The sequence below is a fragment of the Rutilus rutilus genome (assembly GCF_951802725.1).
Source record: "Rutilus rutilus genome assembly, chromosome: 15".
NCBI classification, from domain to species: Eukaryota; Metazoa; Chordata; class Actinopteri; order Cypriniformes; family Leuciscidae; genus Rutilus; species Rutilus rutilus.
This window is the reverse complement of record NC_140220.1, coordinates 20,287,613-20,306,580: the sequence shown is the minus strand read 5'-3', so window position 1 is coordinate 20,306,580 and position 18,968 is coordinate 20,287,613. Positions and strand designations below refer to the sequence as shown.

Sequence of the window (18,968 nt, the reverse complement as noted above, 5' to 3'; positions counted from 1 at the left end):
CAAGCTTTTTTCTTTTTGTCTTTTGCATCAGTTTTGGACATTGCTAATCCGATCAGATTTTAGAATAAGAACCTTTCTTTAGTACGGTAAACTAATATGTTTAGAACTTATATGGCCTACAGTACGTATTCTGTGCACAGTAAACAAAGTTTCTTTATGCATGGAAAATCCAAATATATAATTGCATTTTGCATACTGTGCAGTATACAGTTGCGTATAGCATTCCATTTTGAGCATAGCCACATACTGTAATCAGGCTTGCAGAAGTACAGTAGGTGCACTTGAAATTAAATGAAATTAAATTTCATGTTTTGAAACATTAGTCTTCATGTAGGCCTATTTTTCTTGTGTCTCATATCATCCTTCATTCATGTCATCACACAGTTACTAAGCATATCACTTCAGCACTGTCAGAGCCCATGCACACATGATAAGGACGACCCAGATGAAACGTACAGGATCAAGCGACGCTCTTACTGGAATCTTCAGTGAATGAACTGGCACTACGGTGAATTTTAACCCCTTTTATGTGGAGGCACTGGAACTGAAATCTGACACTGACCCAATTCCTGTGAATAATTGTGTATTTTAATTGGATATACGTTAGAATGTTGTTTTTAATCTGTATAAATGCAGTCATATAATTTATCTTATATCATTTTTTACTTTTTTTATTGCTACATTTTAATTTAATCTAAATTGACTTTAAAGTAAAAAAATCTTACAAAACTTTGTATTGTAAGAACATCATTTAGTTTGTTAGTTTTTTTAAGTTAACTTCTTTTTCATAGTGTTTTGCAAATTTGTTCATGCATTTGATTAAATCGTTCATTTTGAATTTTAGTTTAAAATACTAACGTTTTTGTCTCTTTGTTTTGCATTTTTGCCTCCATTACCTTTGGTTTATTGTTTTTCATAAATTGTTTAGTTTTAAAATATTATTTAAAATCTAAAATGTATATTAAAATAAAAGTGTGTATTAAAAGTGTATTTACTGTAATAATGGTTTGGTTCTGAATGGTTTTCTTGCCGAGTTGGCAAATTACCAAGTGCCACACACGCTTCAGCGTTTTCCTTTTAGACACAACTACAAATGATGGATAAAGTATGATGCTATTTATATCGACTGGATCTGAGCATCTTTTTAATTGGCATAGGAGACAATACCATTGTGAAAAATAAGCGTGCTAAATTATATTGATTGTGCCCTTGTAGTGTACTTTCTTTTTTTAATATGTACTTTTAAATGTTTTAATTTATTTAATATTTTTTTATATAATCTAAAATAAAATAAATGAAATAAAAAATAAAAGGTCACTTATGTATACTTAAAGAGAATAAACTTTCATGATTGTGTTTCTTATTTAAAGAGATAGTTCACCCAAAATTGACAATTATGTCATCATTTACTCACCCTCTATTGGTTTTACTTAAAGTACACTATAAATCATTGTGTTTTCATCTTTTGACATGCTTTAAAGAAGTACACTCATTTTAATGTTTTGACTAACATACTAAAGCAAAACTAAATTTGATTATAATTTCTAACAATATTTAAGTATATTTTTGTTTAAAATAAATGTTTGTTAGCACATTCAGTATTACAATAAACATATTTCAAAGACAGAAGTAATTATGATTTTTGTGTAATTGGCATTTAATATAATTTTAAATTACAATTTAATACATTTTCATTTATTTGAAAATGACATGCAAGTGTCTGAAAACATAAGTTTGCACTATTCCGTAATAGGCACTCTTTTTTTTTTTTTTATGTGCTAAAGGATACTTCTTTTTCACAAGGGTGGACATTAACTAATATTTGAATCAATAGCTACATGAGAGATTCTGGTGAGAAAACCATTGAGAATTGCTTAAAAATGTGAGAAAACCTTTTTTTGGCCAAATATTCTATTAACTACCAATTCTTTATTCATAACTAAATGTTCTGGCCCATTTGTCGTTTTAAGTACATGTGACTTTGTAAATGTTTGTGTCTTTGTTTATTTTCAACAATCTGACACCACTGATTATAGCTTAATTATGCTTTGTTTAACATTTACTTTAAAATGAATAAGAAAATACTTAAGAAAATATGCTACTGAAGATATCTGGAGACCCAAACAACTGGTGTCAGATTGAATATTATTCTTCACTGTTTAAAATGTCTTATTGATGAATATGAAATGTTGGGAGACAGGGTGCAGTGACTGCACCTAAACACAATTTGATTTATTCAAGCACTACTAATGACTTTTGTTCTTTTCAGGGATCCAGTTTCGTCTCCCGACTGCCTGTAGTGTGGATCGAACAGAAGCCCCCACTCCAGGTAAAGCCACACATCCCAGTTAAGTCATACCACATAGTGTGTTCAAGTTCAGAAGCGTCATGTCCATTCAAACCCTCTCAGATTTTAATGTCACACCAAACTCATATGACCTTTTCTCGTGGAACACAAAATAAAATGTCAAAGCTAATATTTTCCATTCAGTGAAAATGCATGCTGATCAAACAAAACAAAACAAAACAAAACAAAACAACAAAGCAAAGTAAAGCAACAGCAAAGCAACAAAGCAAAGCAACAGCAAAGCAATGCAAAACAACAAACCAAAGCAAAATAAAGCAAAGCAATGCAAAAAAGCAAAATAATGCAAAAAAGCATTGCAAATCAAAACAAAACAAAACAAATCAACAAAGCAAAGTAAAGCAACAGCAAAGCAAAACAAAACAAAACAAAACAAAACAAAACAAAACAACAAAGCAAAACAAAACAAAACAACACCAATGACACCAAAAACTCAGCTTGCTTTATCTTGAAGTTTTGTCACTGCAATGCTGCTAAGGCTCTGTAAATACATTATCAGAATATATGCTGTTGAATCTCTGGGCTGCTGTTTTACTGTCTCTTATCATGCACCACATGTACTGAATAGCTGATTTTAGTGGAGACTGAACATCTGTTGTTGATTAAACAGTCACGCTGAAAGTTTTATAACCCATTCAAGCTGGCGTTAAAATGCAGAACACGCAACTTAACACATGCACTGATAAATGGTTCAAGATTTCAGTTCACAACCTTATGTGCTATGTACAAGTTTAGGCAAAACACCTAACACATTAACACTGCTACAGCTTCAAATACGTTAATTAGATATTAGTGTGTAATTAGTTCAGTGATGCCATAGCTGGCTGAAATATCAGCCCAACACAGCCTGAGGCATTCAGTAACAGAAGGGTATCTTCTGTTTCTAATGGAGAATACACATGCACCTGAGCTAATGTAAATGAATTATCAATTTACATGACTCAGCTAAAGCAAAAATGACTTTCCATCCGTTTGTAGGGATTAAGGTTTGATTCAGGATGTTCTCCTTCACTCTTCACTCATGTTTCTTCACATCATGTTTGGAAAAAAAAAAGGCATAAATCAATGAATAAATAGAACAAATAGTATATTTTGGATATATTGTATTTAATAAATGTACTAAGAGTATTTTTTATTTAAAAAAACAAAAACAAAAAAAACATTCTGTTCTCATGCTTCATGGTTTTGATCATGCATATTATGTTTGTTTTTGTGTTTAGCACCTGTGTGGCATTTGATACTCCCAAGATAACTGTTGCCAAGACACCAGATCAGTCACCAGCCTCTCACTGGGCATTCTGAGAGAAAACTGGGCCAATGAAACTGCTTTTACAAGCTAACAAGACATTGATTTATCAGAGAGATGGGGGAAAAGACCTTTACAACCTTTATAAAACCAAAAACTCCAAAAATCTTACCTACTCTGCTTTTGCCCGCAGTATTTGCTGGTTATAGATGCAAATTCATATGTTTACAGCCAGTCAGTAAAGTGGGGACTTTAATCACACAATGGTTCAGCAAAATTTCAAGGGTGAAATCCAGTCATTTCAATAGGAATCCACACAACCAGGAATGTTTTGCATGAGGTTTCAAGTTGGTCGTGTGAATTCGTCACCTTAACCAACAGACATCTGCTTGGTCTGAAAGTGACTTCTGAGTGAGCTGTGCTTACAGTATATTGCTACACTATTGACAAAATTTTGCCAAATAGTGTGACCGCACGCTAAAGGTAGGGTAGGCGATTTTCGAAGAGGCTAGCAGTGGCGAGCAAGCTTTGAAAGCACAAGATCCCATCCTCCCCTCAGAGCATCTCCAAAGCCACGTATCCTTCAAAACACATGAACGCGTACAGCAGAGAGCAAACAAAAGCATCACGAAAGGCGGCATTAAACTACTTCATGACTCAAAGCACATAACATTTCAATAATAATGAACATAAACAACTTAAAGAACAACCTGACTGCTGCAGATTAATTTCGGCTTTGATTGTGTAACACAATCTGTGTTGCCATTGAAACGCATAAATTCGAGTCACGAACTGCTTCAAGAATAACATCACAGGTTTCTCTTGGAATGATATACATTTTCCCACATATACACTATATTGCCAAAGGTATTGGGACACCCCTCCAAATCATTGAATTCATGTGTTCCAATCACTTCCATGGCCACAGTTGTATAAAATCAAGCACCTAGGCATGCAGACTGCTTCTACAAACATTTGTGAAAGAATGGGTCGCTCTGTGAGCTCAGTGAATTCAAGCGTGGTACCGTGATAGGTGGACACCTGTGCAGTAAGTCCATTCGTGAAATATCCTCACTACTATGTATTCCACAGTCAACTGTTAGTGGTATTGTAACGTGGAAGCAATTCTGAAAAACAACAACTCAGCCAGTGGTGTAAAGCACGTCACCACTGGACTCTAGAGCAGTCTGGAGTGACGAATCACACTTTCTATCTGATGACCCCTTCCTGTTCCAACATGACTGCACACCAGTGCTCAAAGCAAGGTCCATAAAGACATGGATGAGCGAGTTTGGTGTGGAGGAACTTGACTGTTCTGCACAGAGTCCTGACCTCAACCCGATAGAACACCTTTGGGATGAATTAGAGCGGAGACTGCGAGCCAGGCCTTCTCGTCCAACACCTCCATTTTTCTAGAAGAATGCTAAAAAATTCCCATAAACACACTCCTAAACCTTGTGGAAAGCCTTCCCAGAAGAGTTGAAGCTGTTATAGCTGCAAAGGGTGGGCCAACTCCATATTGAACCGTACAGATTAAGAATGGGATGTCATTAAAGTTATGTGCATGTAAAGGCAGATGTCCCAAAACTTTTGGCAATATAGTGTACAATACGTTTGCCAAACTAATACTTTTAATGCACAGTGTATTGCCCAAATCTAAACATCCCTTAAAAAATATTGGATTATTTAGAAAATATATCATATATTATTATTTCAACACTGGTAATTTGAAGTGTGTACTATCTGGGGCATTACTGTCACAAAACAACAGAGTAAAAAAAAAAAAAAATTGGAATCTGCTGTATATACTATATTTGGTCTTTGTGTGTCAGTATGGTTGTCTCTGCATATAGCTGCGATAGGAGACAATATTTGAACAATCAAAGAATGGCACAGTTCAGTTTTAAGTCTTACACGCTTACAGAGAGTTGGTTGCAGAGATGAGTCATATTCTGTTGCTCTGGGAGTTTTTATATTTAATCACAGCTGATGAAGAGTTCGACACGCTGATGACAGAATGAATTATGACACGGAGCATCAATACAACAGGTCATGAATGGATTATTGTGTTCCTCTCTTATACAACCCTACATTCTATATTTGGAAGCGTTTTACTCCTCTGTATGAATCACACGTCTCTCTCCTACATTTTTCCCTTCAGTCTGTGACTCATTGAGCAGTTTTATAATAGTGTGCTATTTGCAGGCTATGCTTTTGATTGGCACGTCATGTGTAGATTCTTTTGTACTTGCTACATTTAAGCACAGTGAGACGTTTTGACATTTTGTCAAAATCCAAGCTGAAGGTGCTGAAGAGTCACACTGTAGGTCTACAATTCCTCTCTTAAAAATATGCTTTTTAAAAAGTGTTTTATCCTGTTTGAGGTCAGGGTGACTTGATTCTTGATTTGAGACTTGCAAAATAGTGACAAAATACTGAGAATAAACTGACAACTGCTATAATGTAATTGCATATGGCATTAAACTTGAATGATCCACACACTCTGCTTCCTGCTTTCAACCAATGCATAAAATGACTGACAGGCAGAAAGCATTTCAAAGTCTTCTGATTGGCTAAACAAAAAATAGGGCTGTCAGTATTAGAGAAATACGTTTTCTAATATGCTTTTAATGCACACTGTATTGCCCAACTTTAAGCATCCCATAAAATCATTAAATTGGTTGAGAACCAAATTTAGTAATTTACTGTCAACAAAAAAATACATAAATTAAATTGAGTATACATAACAATTGGAAAGACATATACATGAATAATCATGAAATATAATAAATAGTACATTTAAATATATAAATAATAAATATTAAGGAAAATATTCAGGTTCAATCAGAAGAATTAGAGGAAAATAACTCCCATTCAAAAGTTCAGAAATCATTCTAATATGCTGATTTAGTGCACAATGAATATTTCTTATTATTATCAATGTTGCAAACAGCTGCTTAATATCTCTGTGGAAACTCAGCATTAGAAATCTTTTGTAAGTCTTTCACTTTTTATCATTTGAATGCATCCTGCTGAATTAAAGCATAATTACAAATACAGACTTTTAAATGGTAGTGTATATATTTATAAAATATTTATAACATAAATACAGTTTGTTGAAACTTGTTTATTTCTTTATGTTCTCTCTTTTTTTCACATTCTTTTCTTTATGTTCTTAAATTTACAGTAATCAATACTGTAAATGCAAAAGAAAGAAAAAAACATTAATTATAGCTCAGTTTATTGACAGCTCTAATTTAAATATGTGCCCCTTATTTATATTTTAAACATATTCAAGATTTTTGAGATACATTTGTCAAACAAATTCTTTTAATTCACAGTGTATTGCCCAACTCTAAACATCTCTTAAAATCATATCAGAATTAACTATTCTCCGCCAGATTAAGCTACAGTATGCACCCGATTCAATGTAAACAGACAAAACATTGGTTTGCGAGACAAACAGTCTTTGTCTAGGAACAAAAGAGAATATCTGCAGTTTATAAGAGCTGCTGGTACGCAAGAATAATACAAATCCTGTGAACACAAGAGAGTACCAACTCACGTCAAGCACTGGAGTGTCCAATTTGCTCATTATATACATTATTCCATTTTCAAAAGCTATCCAGCTTGTGATGTCCTCATGCTGAAGTTATTAAAGCTCTGCAGTGCAAGTCGTTTGAAGCCACAAAAACTGAACCTTGAACCGAAAAGAGTATGCAAGCAAAAAGGGAAAGCGACAGTACCAGTAATAAAACACATGTAAACATAGTCTGTGAGAGGTTCAACCAGGCGCTCAGGTAGAGTCAGAGGAGTTTAAGATAGGTGCTCTTGGGATAGGGAAAAAATCCAAAGGAAAACAAAAGCAGGTCCCAGGCACTCAGTCAAAATAACAGGAGAAGGATCAGGTTAAAAAGCCTTTAATGAATGTGGCTTAAGTCATTTAAAAAAATATATATATGCACCAACATGTTTCGACCAACAAAATGGTCTTCATCAGGGCAGTCGCATAGTTTGCATAGTATCACAATTGCTGTACTTTGACTAGGTCCACAAAACAATGTTTATGTTGCTAACAATGCCTAAACCAGTTCAATCTTTGTTGTATTTGCCTATAAATAGTCTTACCAAGTTCTAGGTTACACCATTATCTGATATGAATATCAATTGATATGCCTAATGTCAATGTTGCCAAACTTTTTTAACGTTATTTTAAAACAATTGAGTTTAAGTCAAAATAACAATGGCATATAAGCTACTCACCTACTCATAAAAGATATTTTTCAGATTTCCATCTTCCGTTATTAAGATAGTTTTGATGTTGTAAGTGACATTCTCACTCTGAAAAAAGTGATGTTGGTTTAACTTTAAAAAAAAGTGAAGAAACCTGTTGCCTTGAAAAAAAAAGAAAAAAAAAACGTATGTTATGGAATTGTCAAGTTCACATAACTTAATTTTTTCAATACGCATGGTTTATTTACTTAATTTTAAGGCAACAGGTTTCCTCACTGGTTTTAAGTTAAGTCAGTTTATCACTTTTTATAAAATTATCATCTGTATCCATGGGTGCACCTCAAGCTATCAGATTCATCCTTGCATAATAGCTGAGCTAAAGCACAACTCATGTAATTACCAAAACAAGTTTCCTCTATTAGTAACTTGTAGTTTTAACCCTCTGGTGCTCTTTGCATGGCAGTCAAAAATGACAAGAGTCGTTTTTTATTTAATATTTTGTATTTTTAGTGGATTTTATGGTACTGAACTATATTTACGCTGTATTTATAATCCATAATACGTTTTGAGCATAGACCTGAAAATTGTATTTCCAACCTTAAACTGTTGTAAAACTTGAATGCTTTAAAGCACAGACTTAAGTTTGATCTCTTTTTAAAGTCGACACATGGCCAATTATTGCTGAAGTGAAAAAAGTTTTAAAAAGTGAACTTAAAAAAAGTTTTTACGTAACTTTTTTATTGTTATGAAAAATGGACAAAATACTATTTTCAATTTTTATAATAAATCTATATTTTCAAAAACATGTTTTACTCTTAAACTGCCAGAAAATCAAAGCCATACATCTAAACAAGTTGTGTTCCAAATTTGAGCTTAATATCTTAAAAAATTAGCTTTCAGTAAGATTTTGTTTGGGGCAGTACCAAAAGATTTCACTAGATGATATTCATCTCCCATTCATTTCCAATGCGGTCATTTTTGACTATTCTTTTCAGGACCATTTAACCTTTTCGAATCATCTCCATGATTTTTTTGTGTGTTTAAGTGCCAAAACTTTTACCAAGTTTCGTACCATTCCGATTAAGTAAACAAAACAAAAAATTAATGAACGAAGAGCACCATGACACACCAAGCTGACCACCAGCCAACATCGGGCCGTCACTGAGCATCTGTCAGCTCAGGTTTCGCGGTTGTGTTCCGCACCGTTCCCACTAGTTAGACATGCATGTCGGCGGCTTTTTGGCAGTTTGAGCATGTTGAATCGACGTTGGGCAGTCAGTAAGACAGATCACTCTCAGTGGCTGTTCAGCTTAGCAAATGTCCAACTGCTGAGCCGCAGTGCCATATGTGACAGCAGTTTCAGGACAGCGGTGCCAGCAGTGCCAGGCCAGCAGTCTCAGACCGGAAGCAAATGCCTAATCCCACCCCACCACTAACCCTAACCTTTATGAGGCTATAACCTCAACCCTAACTTCCAGTTTGAGACCGCTAGCATGGCGTTGCTATCCTGAAACGGCTGTGAAGTATTAGCGCTGCGACTCTGCAATAGGATACTGTTGTAGCAAACCAGTACAGAGTTGACTGCTGGCTGGAGTCTTTGTAGTGTGTTTAAAGGGATAGTTCACCCAAAACTGAAAATCAGCCCATGATTTACTCACCGTTAAGCTGTATATGACATTATTCGATATATTAAAAAATGTCCTGGCTCTTCCAAGCTTTATAATGGCAGTGAATTGCTGTTTCTGTTTTGAAGTCCATAAAAGTGTATCCATCCATCATAAACGAACTCCACACGGCTCTGGGGGGTTAATAAAGGCCTTCTGAAGCAATGCGCTTGTGTAAGAAAAATATTCATATTTAACACAAGCAGTCTACTTGCATCTAATGCGCAACTTACATGTGCATGATGTCAGAAGTAGTGTAGTGCGTCATGGCGTAGTGTAAATATCAGCAGTACGTCGCATTACTCGCATAAGTTGGGCTTTACACTTAAGTGGAATTCGTATGTTCGTTTGGCCGGAAGCTAGTTATTGTACTTTATAAAGTTTTAAATATGGATATTTTTCTTACACAAACTCATCGCTTCGCTTCAGAAGGCCTTTATTAACCCCCCAGAGCCGTGTGGAGCACTTTTATGATGGATAGATGCACTTTTATGGACTTCAAAACAGAAACAGCAATTCACTGCCATTATAAAGCTTGGAAGAGCCAGGACATTTTTTAAAATAACTCTTTTTATAAAATCGATTGTGTTCGTCTGAAAGAAGAATGTCATATACACCTAGGATGACTTGAGGGTGAGTAAATCATGGGCTAATTTTCATTTTTGGATGAACTATCCCTTTAAGTACAATTTTTTGGCCCAAACACAGTCAGCTTTTGTTGGCGCCAGTTTTTTGATGTCTGTTGGTGTGCCACGGCCTCTGTCATTCAAAAGTTATAGTAGGTTTAAATTAAACATCTACCACACCCTCAAGCCTAACGTATCGTTCATCTGTTCCTTTATAGCAGTAGTGACATATACACCTGGCTACAAGAAGACTCCTCCACCTGTTCCTCCTCGTTCCACCACTAAGCCGGTGATTTCCGTAACAGCCCAAAGCAGCACAGAGTCGACGCAGGACGCGTACCACGAGGGTCGGCTGCCACGCGTTGGACGGGTTATCTACAACTCCACCGACAGTCTGGACAGCGCTAAAGCGGTGACCCTAGCAATGGAGACGGCTTCCAAGCGCCTCACGTCTGCAGGGAGCTACAGCTCTGTTCAAACCTGCGATAAGGCCATCCTGGTGTCCAAAGCAGAGGAATACCTCAAGACTCCACGCTCTTCCATCGGGATTCAGGTAAACATCCCTCAAGGTTTGAGGTTATTGTCATTAAAATCCGCTCTTTGTAAAAAGAGTAAAAATCTGTGTTCCAATGGCTTTGTGTCTCGCCTCTAATCCAAAAATAGCCGACAGCATTCAGACTGTGACTCACCCACCCAGAAAGTGCACACCAAGTCTCCTCATATCGCCAGATTCTGTGGCAGAGAAGACGAGACTGCAGATTGACCCTGAACAACAAAGATTAATGATGATGCTTCTCTCTGTGGGCTTATTCCTACACATGTCCAACAGCCAAACGCAGAACGCAGCTGTGGAGATGAAGAAAATATTACACCTATAAAGCTATGCATCATTAACAACCAAATCCACGAAGGCTGGAATGACTTATTTAGCTAAATCCAGAACTCAAACCACCCATCCGTTAAGACTTCCACTGCTCACTTAACTAATACAAACAAGGCTCTAAATTTGATCTAGTGAACCACCAACCCATTCTATTTATATGTCATACAGTATTTTGGGTTAAGATTTTCAAGTTGATTTTCTTTTTTTTTTTACATTTATATATTTATAGGGTTAGTTCACCCAAAAATTTTTATTCTGTCATGAATTACTCACCCTCATGTCACTCAATGATTTTGTTCATATTTAGAACAATCTGAGAGATTTCTGTCCCTCCACTGAGAATCCATTCCACTAAAACTGACACTTAAAGAGATCATAAAAGCAATCCATATAAATCGAGCGGTTTATTTTATGTCTTCTGAAGAGACAGAATCGCTTTATGAACAGATTTAATTTAGGCTTTTATACACATATTAACATTGATCACTTCACATACATAGAACACGTCAAGCGAGAACCAATGATGTTTGTCCTCATGCATCAAGTAAGTGCAAGTAAAAGCTTTAATTTACCATATTTGATGTGCTCTATGTATGTGCGTTGATCAATGTTTATATGTAAATAAAAGTCTAAATTAAATCATCTGAAGATTTGGGTTAAACCGCTCCATTCATATGGACTTGGTTGCATTCAATTTAGGGACAGAAATCTCTCAGGTTTCATAAAAAAAAAAAAAAAAAATCTCCATTTGTGTTTTGAAGATGAACAAAAGTCATATGGGTTTTGAACAACATGAGAGGGAGTAATTTTTGGGTGAACTATCCCTTTATATATAAACATTTTTGAGTGTCTAACACACTCCCTTTCCCTAAACCTAACCATTTCTCAACAAAAGCATTTGACAGGAAGATAAAAGTATTAAACTACAATCATATTCCAAACAGTTGCAGTAATAAACGCCTTGGGATGAGAACTAATTAGAAATGTATAGATGCGTTTTAGTGACTTTAGATGATTTTAACCATGAGACTAGAGAAGACTTCTATGTTTACACCACTAGCTGTAGCACAAGACAGAAAATGCATCAATAAGTCATAAACCTCCAGAAGACTTTGAACTTGTTTAAAATACATCTCTGTATCTCATGGTGCAGTTCGCAGGGATTCATTACTCTGGATGCTGAGGAAACTAGCTGTCACCACCAGAACTAAGAACCAGCAAAAGGGATATATACAATCAGAGGAAGGTGATTGAGTATATGAAAGACTTTTACTAAACAATAAGCCATGTCTCCAATGATTGGTTGCAGTCTAGGATAGAACTGTGAACATTAATGAACTGTGACTGGTTACTTGAATCCCCGTTTCCATTGGGCTCTTGATCAGGGTGCTTTAGGGGCTCTCCTTACAATAAGTGTGGTATAAATTGCTTGCGATAACAAATTGTTTGTGAAATGACAGCTGGGAAGTCTCAAATGTGTGCCTCTAAGCTGTTGTTTTCTCATCTGGGTCTGTGCTAATGTGTTCATGCCACCCACAGGATATTGTATATAGCAGTATTGTATTATGTTGTAAGTATTGCCTTGACACTTTCATTATTACTCACTGAAGGTGTGAAACTATTATCTGTTAATTTTGTACTTATCGTTCTGACTGACTGAGAATCTATGGCAGTTCCTAGAACCATATTGTTCAACACTTAAGAGGAACATCTCAACTTAGGCCAATATGACAGTTTGGAACTGCAGATTGATCTTAAACCATTAGGCATATCATTTTTGAATCCTTGGGTCATGCCATCAGTCATACAAGTGGTTTCTATTTCCACCCAAATAGATTTTCAGCCAATTTGATTTTTGAAACTTCTCCTATAGCCTTCATCTGATCTTTTTCAAATGTGTTACAAATAATCTTGAGACCATTTTGATCAAATGTTTTGTTAAATCAAAAATCTTTAAAAACTTTTGATCAAAATGGTCTCAAGATTATTTTGTGAGAGACTCATTTGTTATTTGGAGTAAAGCTCAGAACCTTGTGAATGGTACAGAGAATGATATTCCAAGATGTTCAAACGTTGGCCGTGTTTCTTGTCAGCCATTTTGGATTTGACTGTAAAGTGCTGTATTTTACCAGTGGCTTGGATATAGAGTGCTGCAGGAATAAGCATAAAACCTGGAAATTAGTTAGTATTTTTGCACTTTTGTCCCAAAACCAGTGGGATTTATTTTATTTTTTTTGGTTAAATACGTGAAATGGGTTGATTTTAAAAGCTTTTATGTGTTTTGAAAAGGTTGTTGCTAACAGGTAGCCACAGTAAAAGGGACTACAGAGGTTTCTCTGGGACATTAAACATCATCACAGCAAACAGGAAAACTCATCTACTCACTTAGTCTGCATTTACAGCCTCGTTGTGTAAATATTTCAGGGGAAATGCTTTTTAAATAAAGACTAAAAGAGTTGTTGGAAGCTCAGTGATGGTGACGTTGAAGTAATGAGACTGTGTTGTGGTTCGTTTATAACCTACGTTTATTACGTTTGTCATAGAACTTATTTTCTTCAATAATTCAAAAGCCATTGAAAAAATCCTATATTGTCTTTTTATTCAAGGGATCCAGATTGATGCTAACTTCCAGATAGTCCAATAAAAAAATATACATTTTTAGCATTCTATTCCACTCTATTGAAACAAAAACTAGTATGTGTAATTGTAAATCATTCCCTGATGTTACCTGGGAAATCTCCAGATAATTGTTGGTAAAATAAAATGGATGGTTGATGATGGGGACTTTAAATCCAAAATTGGAAGTGAAACTGTCTCTTGACAATGCTTTGGCAACACAACATGAGAACATAAAACACAACATTAGAACACATGGAGGGGGTGGGGATTACTTGTCATAAATTATTATTGTTAAATCTGCAATCTTTGCAATAATTGGCATAAAAAACATGGTGCTTTATTTCATTGGATCATGCTTAATGCAGTGTACATTATCTTAGTGATGTGCTTTGTCCCATAATTGCAGCTTGCAGCTATATTCTGTTCTTCTCTGGTTCACCTCAGATACTCAGTAGCATTTTTATGTATAATATATAATATATATATATATATATTCTCATATGTGCTCCTTTTTTATCTCTTCCTTTGCTTATTCATTCTTCAGGTGGAAGCGGCCACAGATTCTGAGACAGATAGTAAAGGTCTCCCGCAGTATCAGTCCGTGGGTATCCAGGTAGAGGATGAGAGGAGGTAAGTCTACTGATCAGTCATAAACAGGACATTTGATCCGCAGAATTAAAGATTATTCTGAATTAATGATCCCTTTTAGGGATCCCTGAGCCAGTAGCTCAGAAAATAAATAAAGCGAGATAATGAATAGGTAAATAAATATAGATTGCACTATTCTGGGTGTAAGTAGCCTACACAAACTGCTGTCAATATTGTCCTTCTTATGTGCACTTTCAGACTTGGGCGCTTTAAACGGTCCAACAGTGTGACGACGGCAGTTCAGGCTGATTTGGAGCTGGAGGGGTTTCCATCGACCGAAGACAAGAGTCTGCAGTTTGGAGGATTTCAGCGGCATTCTGAACCCAGTACGCCCACACAATACAACGTGGTTCGGACCGTACGCACACAGGGCCTCTTTAGCTACCGTGAGGACTACCGGCCCTCCAGCGGGCCGCCCAGCCCACAGCCCGAACCCTGGCTGGTGGAACCCGCTCATGAAACAGCCGAATCTGGACGCGTGTCGCCGCTCCGCCACGATGGCAGCTGGTTCATGCAGCTTCTGCACAGCGAGACCAAACGTTTGGAGGGATGGTGCAAAGATATGGAGCGTGAGGCGGAGGAGCACGACCTGTCGGAGGAGAGTGAGTGTGCAGGACATCCAAGAAACAAATAATAAGTCTAAAACAACACAATCTCAAGGCAGTTCATAACTATTTTACATTTCGTGAGCTTAGAATTATAAGGTTCTAACTCCACTTTTGGTCGAAATTGAGTTTTTGACATAATCTGATCCATTAGGTGTTTATTAATGCCTGTGTGGTGTTATTTTTGTAAAAAAAAATATTTTGTTAGTAGTTATTAATAAAATAAAAAGGTTCCATCTCTCCATTGCCAGCTGGGATGTAAAAACTTTGAGGCTCAATATCTCAGAACTACCCTAAACGGAGATAGAACCTTAGGCATAATTCTAAGCTCACGATTTTGGTGAATTGGTGGCTCCATATTCGTATGAGTTCGTGCTATCTCATTTGTTCATTTTCATTAGATCTGCTTAAACCCAAAGTTTACCTCCGCCGTCTGTGTTCCTCGCAAGGCTGTAATGTGATAGATTATCAAGGCACACGTGATCCAATTTAGCCGTTACGTTATTACCAATGGTAGAGCCACGGACCCTCGTATCTCCCACTAATAAGACCATCTCTGGCGCTTCCTTCTTCCAAGAACTGTCACCAAAGCACCATATCCTTCTCCATCATCTTTGTTTTGATTCTTGTCAGAGAATGTCTAATAAGGCGAGAAGTTCCACTCTCAGTACACTTCCGGCTTCTGAACTGGTTGCAGTTCCTCTCTGATTCCATATGAGGGCGCTCACAGGACGAGTGCAGAATGAATGGAGGTCTATGGCAGTATACCAATAAAAATCCACTTTTCTCAGGATATAATTTTTTGTCTAGTAATTTGAATGTTGTATTCGAAAGGAGATGCAAATAAATTACACATTGCTGGGTGTTAGATTTTTTTGAGTCACTTATTTGCTTTAAAAAGTCTTTTAAAGTGTCAATGACGTCATACACATGTACGACCAGAGATACTGCTTTACGGCAATCCTTCAGTCACTCTGGTGCTTTCGCGCTCTGCACTCTCTTTTCTCTCGAGGCATCGACAACACAGCTGACACAGGTAAACACACGTGCTAGAAGAGTTTTTGTTTTGTTTGTTTCTGGTCCCGCTTCGGATGCCACGATGCCATCAAGCGGTATCTCTGGTCGTAATCAGTCCTTCACTGACCAATCAGCGTTCATTAGCAGAATGCTAGCGTGTTATGGGCAACAACAACTCAACCTGTAAGAAATCGAAAGGACATAAGTACTCGTTCATTCAACTTTCGACCTAAAACCCATGTTGAACATCTGAGATTTCTCAACAGCAATCGGGTGAAAGAGACACATTTAGCTGTCTAGCCCCATTCACTCCCATTCATTTTGCACTCATGGCGATCGCCCCCAGTGGAACTCTGGTGGAACTACAACCAAAATTCGGTACAACAGGACTTAATAGGGAGTGGGCAGGCTCTCCGTAGACGGGCTCTGTTCTTGTTCTAAACTTTGCATGCAATGGCAGATCTTCTACTTTTCTTCCTCTATCCTTCTGAGCAAATGTCCTGTAAATGACACGACTCAGTGCTGCCCTCTGATGTCTGGTAGAGTATAACAAATAATTGTACTGTCCATGTGTAAAAATCGTTGCTCCGCAACCATCCGCGGTTGAGTATACTTCGAAAGCTGTGCAAACCCGACTGTGCAATGCAGAAAATGAAGTATGCAAAGGCCTTAATGCCCCACTGATGTTTATTTTTAGGGGTGGAGCCTTACTTACCATCCTTACTTTTTTCTAAAAATCATACGAATTCATACGAAATCACCACCTCGTAACATTTTGGTCTAAACAGTTCTTTGATCTAAATTATATATTTATCATAGACAATTCAGACAAAATGTGTGCATATATAAATTGTATAACCAATCTTTTTTTCTCTCTCTTTTTTTTCTCAATATGTCTTGCAGTTCTTGGAAAGATCCGGAGTGCTGTGGGCAGCGCTCACCTCCTCATGTCCCAGAAATTCCAGCAGTTTTACTGGTTGTGTCAGCAAAATCTGGTATGTGGCATTTCTAAGATCCCCATGAGATATACATTAATGCTCCCTTTGCATCATAAAATGCATCAGCCATGCACCAGTTCTGTCATGAAAGATTCAGGATGCCTCTTTGATAGGTAGTTTATCAAAAAGTATTGGTGAGAGTGTTTACCTTGCATTTATTAAATACATCAACAATTTTCCTGCTTTAGCATTTCAAATTAAATTAATATGAATAAAGATCCTTAAAAATTTGAGAAGCAAAATTGTACAAGATAGTATTATGTGCAACTGTAGTTAATTGTAAAACTCTAAAAAAAAAGAAAAAAAAATCCCACATGAAAGTATTTATTTCAGAATTCTGATGTATAATATTTTGTGGATTTTTGCTTATCAAGTAAATGTATTTTTATTGTTAATTTTGAACTGGTAAACAATACAAAATACTGTTTAAAATTGTTTTCTAAGATAGTTGACAGAATTACACAATGATTAGTTGCAGTGTCAACTCCACTAAATGTAATTTTAGCCTGAAAGAAGCTTTAACCCTTTTCAAGATGCGTTAGAGTAAAAGATCCTGACGTTAATTGGTAGTTGGTGGGTTGAATGACACTTTAAAGGGTTTGTTTAGTGGTCAGTGATTGTTTTTGTCTCTCGCTCTCTCTCTTTCTCTCTGGAGATTGTGAAATGATGGATGTTGTAATACATTCACATGGACAGGCTGAGACCAGCTTGTCCTCTCTAGTATGAGCGTCCAAGAGACTGAACGGTTTAGCTTAGTATTATAAAACGAGAAGAGAGGATGTAGCCAGAATAAATATAGCAAAAATTTTGAGAAATGGTTCAATCGATAATTGATTTTACTGAAAATAATTATATTTACTCTGTGTATATACATAACACTGTCAGTTAACAATACACATCCATCATTCATTTGTTTGTGCTTTTTTAATGTTAATGTCAAAAGTGTACCTGACATGGTCAAATATTCAGTTTGGATGAGAGATGCTAGACTACAGCGACCTCTAGTGATTATTCATGGTAATTTATTAATTCATGGCACTTGGTGCAGTGATGCGTAGATAGGGATCAGGATCCTTATTTAGTTTGATTGCTCGAGGGGGTCATAAGTTTACACCCCTTTCTCATAAGTTTTTATTATTATTATTTTGTAAGACTCCGAAGAAGCTCCATAACACCAGCCAAAATAATAACTGAAATTAACCAAATTATGCTGTTCAGAAGTTTACATGATCAGTACCGCCTCCTGCTCATAGCCTTTTCAGAATAATTGATAGTGCATGAGTCCCTCAATTGTCCTGACTGGATCTCGATATCACTGCGCCACTGTGAGGAAGAGCTCAAACGTGCAGAGCATTCTGAGACACAAAAGAACTTACTGTACCCTGAGGATTTTTGTCAAGCGGGCAGATTCACTGCTCACAGTACTCAGGACAAACCTAAGAAGGTTCAAATCAATAATTTACACTCAATGGGCAACATATGAGATTAAGAACCATATATAAAGAACTTACACTTATAGCAAATATTCCGATATGTACAATAGCTTTATCAGGGCAGAGCTAAATAAAAAACAAAATGCATTGTTATGATCCCTGTTTTTATTTCATTTATTATAATTTTAAAAAGATAATTGAGATTCTGTATGGGGTTTGAGCTGAAGCATAACTTATTACTGTTGTTTGTGTTTGTGAGGAGTGTCAGTGTGTGAAATATAATTGGTCTGTTTCTGGTTTTGTGCAGGACCCCAGCGCTATGCCCCGCCCCACGGCTCAGGACCTGGCTGGGTTTTGGGATCTCCTGCAGCTCTCCATCGATGATGTCACTGCCAAGTTTGATGAGCTGCAGCAAATCAAGAGCAACGAGTGGAGGATAGTGGAGAGTCCGGAGAAGAAGGTATATTATAGGGGCCGTACAAGCCATGATTCATTCTGGCACTCTCACACACTTACATTCTCCTTTCACATACATTTAAATATATATGAGTACACAAAATGTAGGCTGTGAATGTGTGCTAAAAAATATATATGAATATAAGAGTAAAATGTTAGAATGTGTGCGTTAGAA

At 36.5% G+C, this 18,968-nt stretch overlaps 1 protein-coding gene across 1 annotated transcript in view; it reads left to right on the top strand.

The window, feature by feature from the left end:
* The window catches only part of LOC311304390 (disks large-associated protein 2), a 30,509-nt gene that overhangs the window by 9,388 nt on the left and 2,153 nt on the right, over window positions 1-18,968 (top strand). The window contains exons 2-7 of the mRNA XM_084431360.1: window positions 2,270-2,329; window positions 10,353-10,687; window positions 14,181-14,266; window positions 14,483-14,886; window positions 16,810-16,901; window positions 18,645-18,797. Coding sequence (XP_084287486.1) covers window positions 2,270-2,329; window positions 10,353-10,687; window positions 14,181-14,266; window positions 14,483-14,886; window positions 16,810-16,901; window positions 18,645-18,797 — 1,130 coding nt within the window. The remainder of the gene's footprint in view (window positions 1-2,269; window positions 2,330-10,352; window positions 10,688-14,180; window positions 14,267-14,482; window positions 14,887-16,809; window positions 16,902-18,644; window positions 18,798-18,968) is intronic.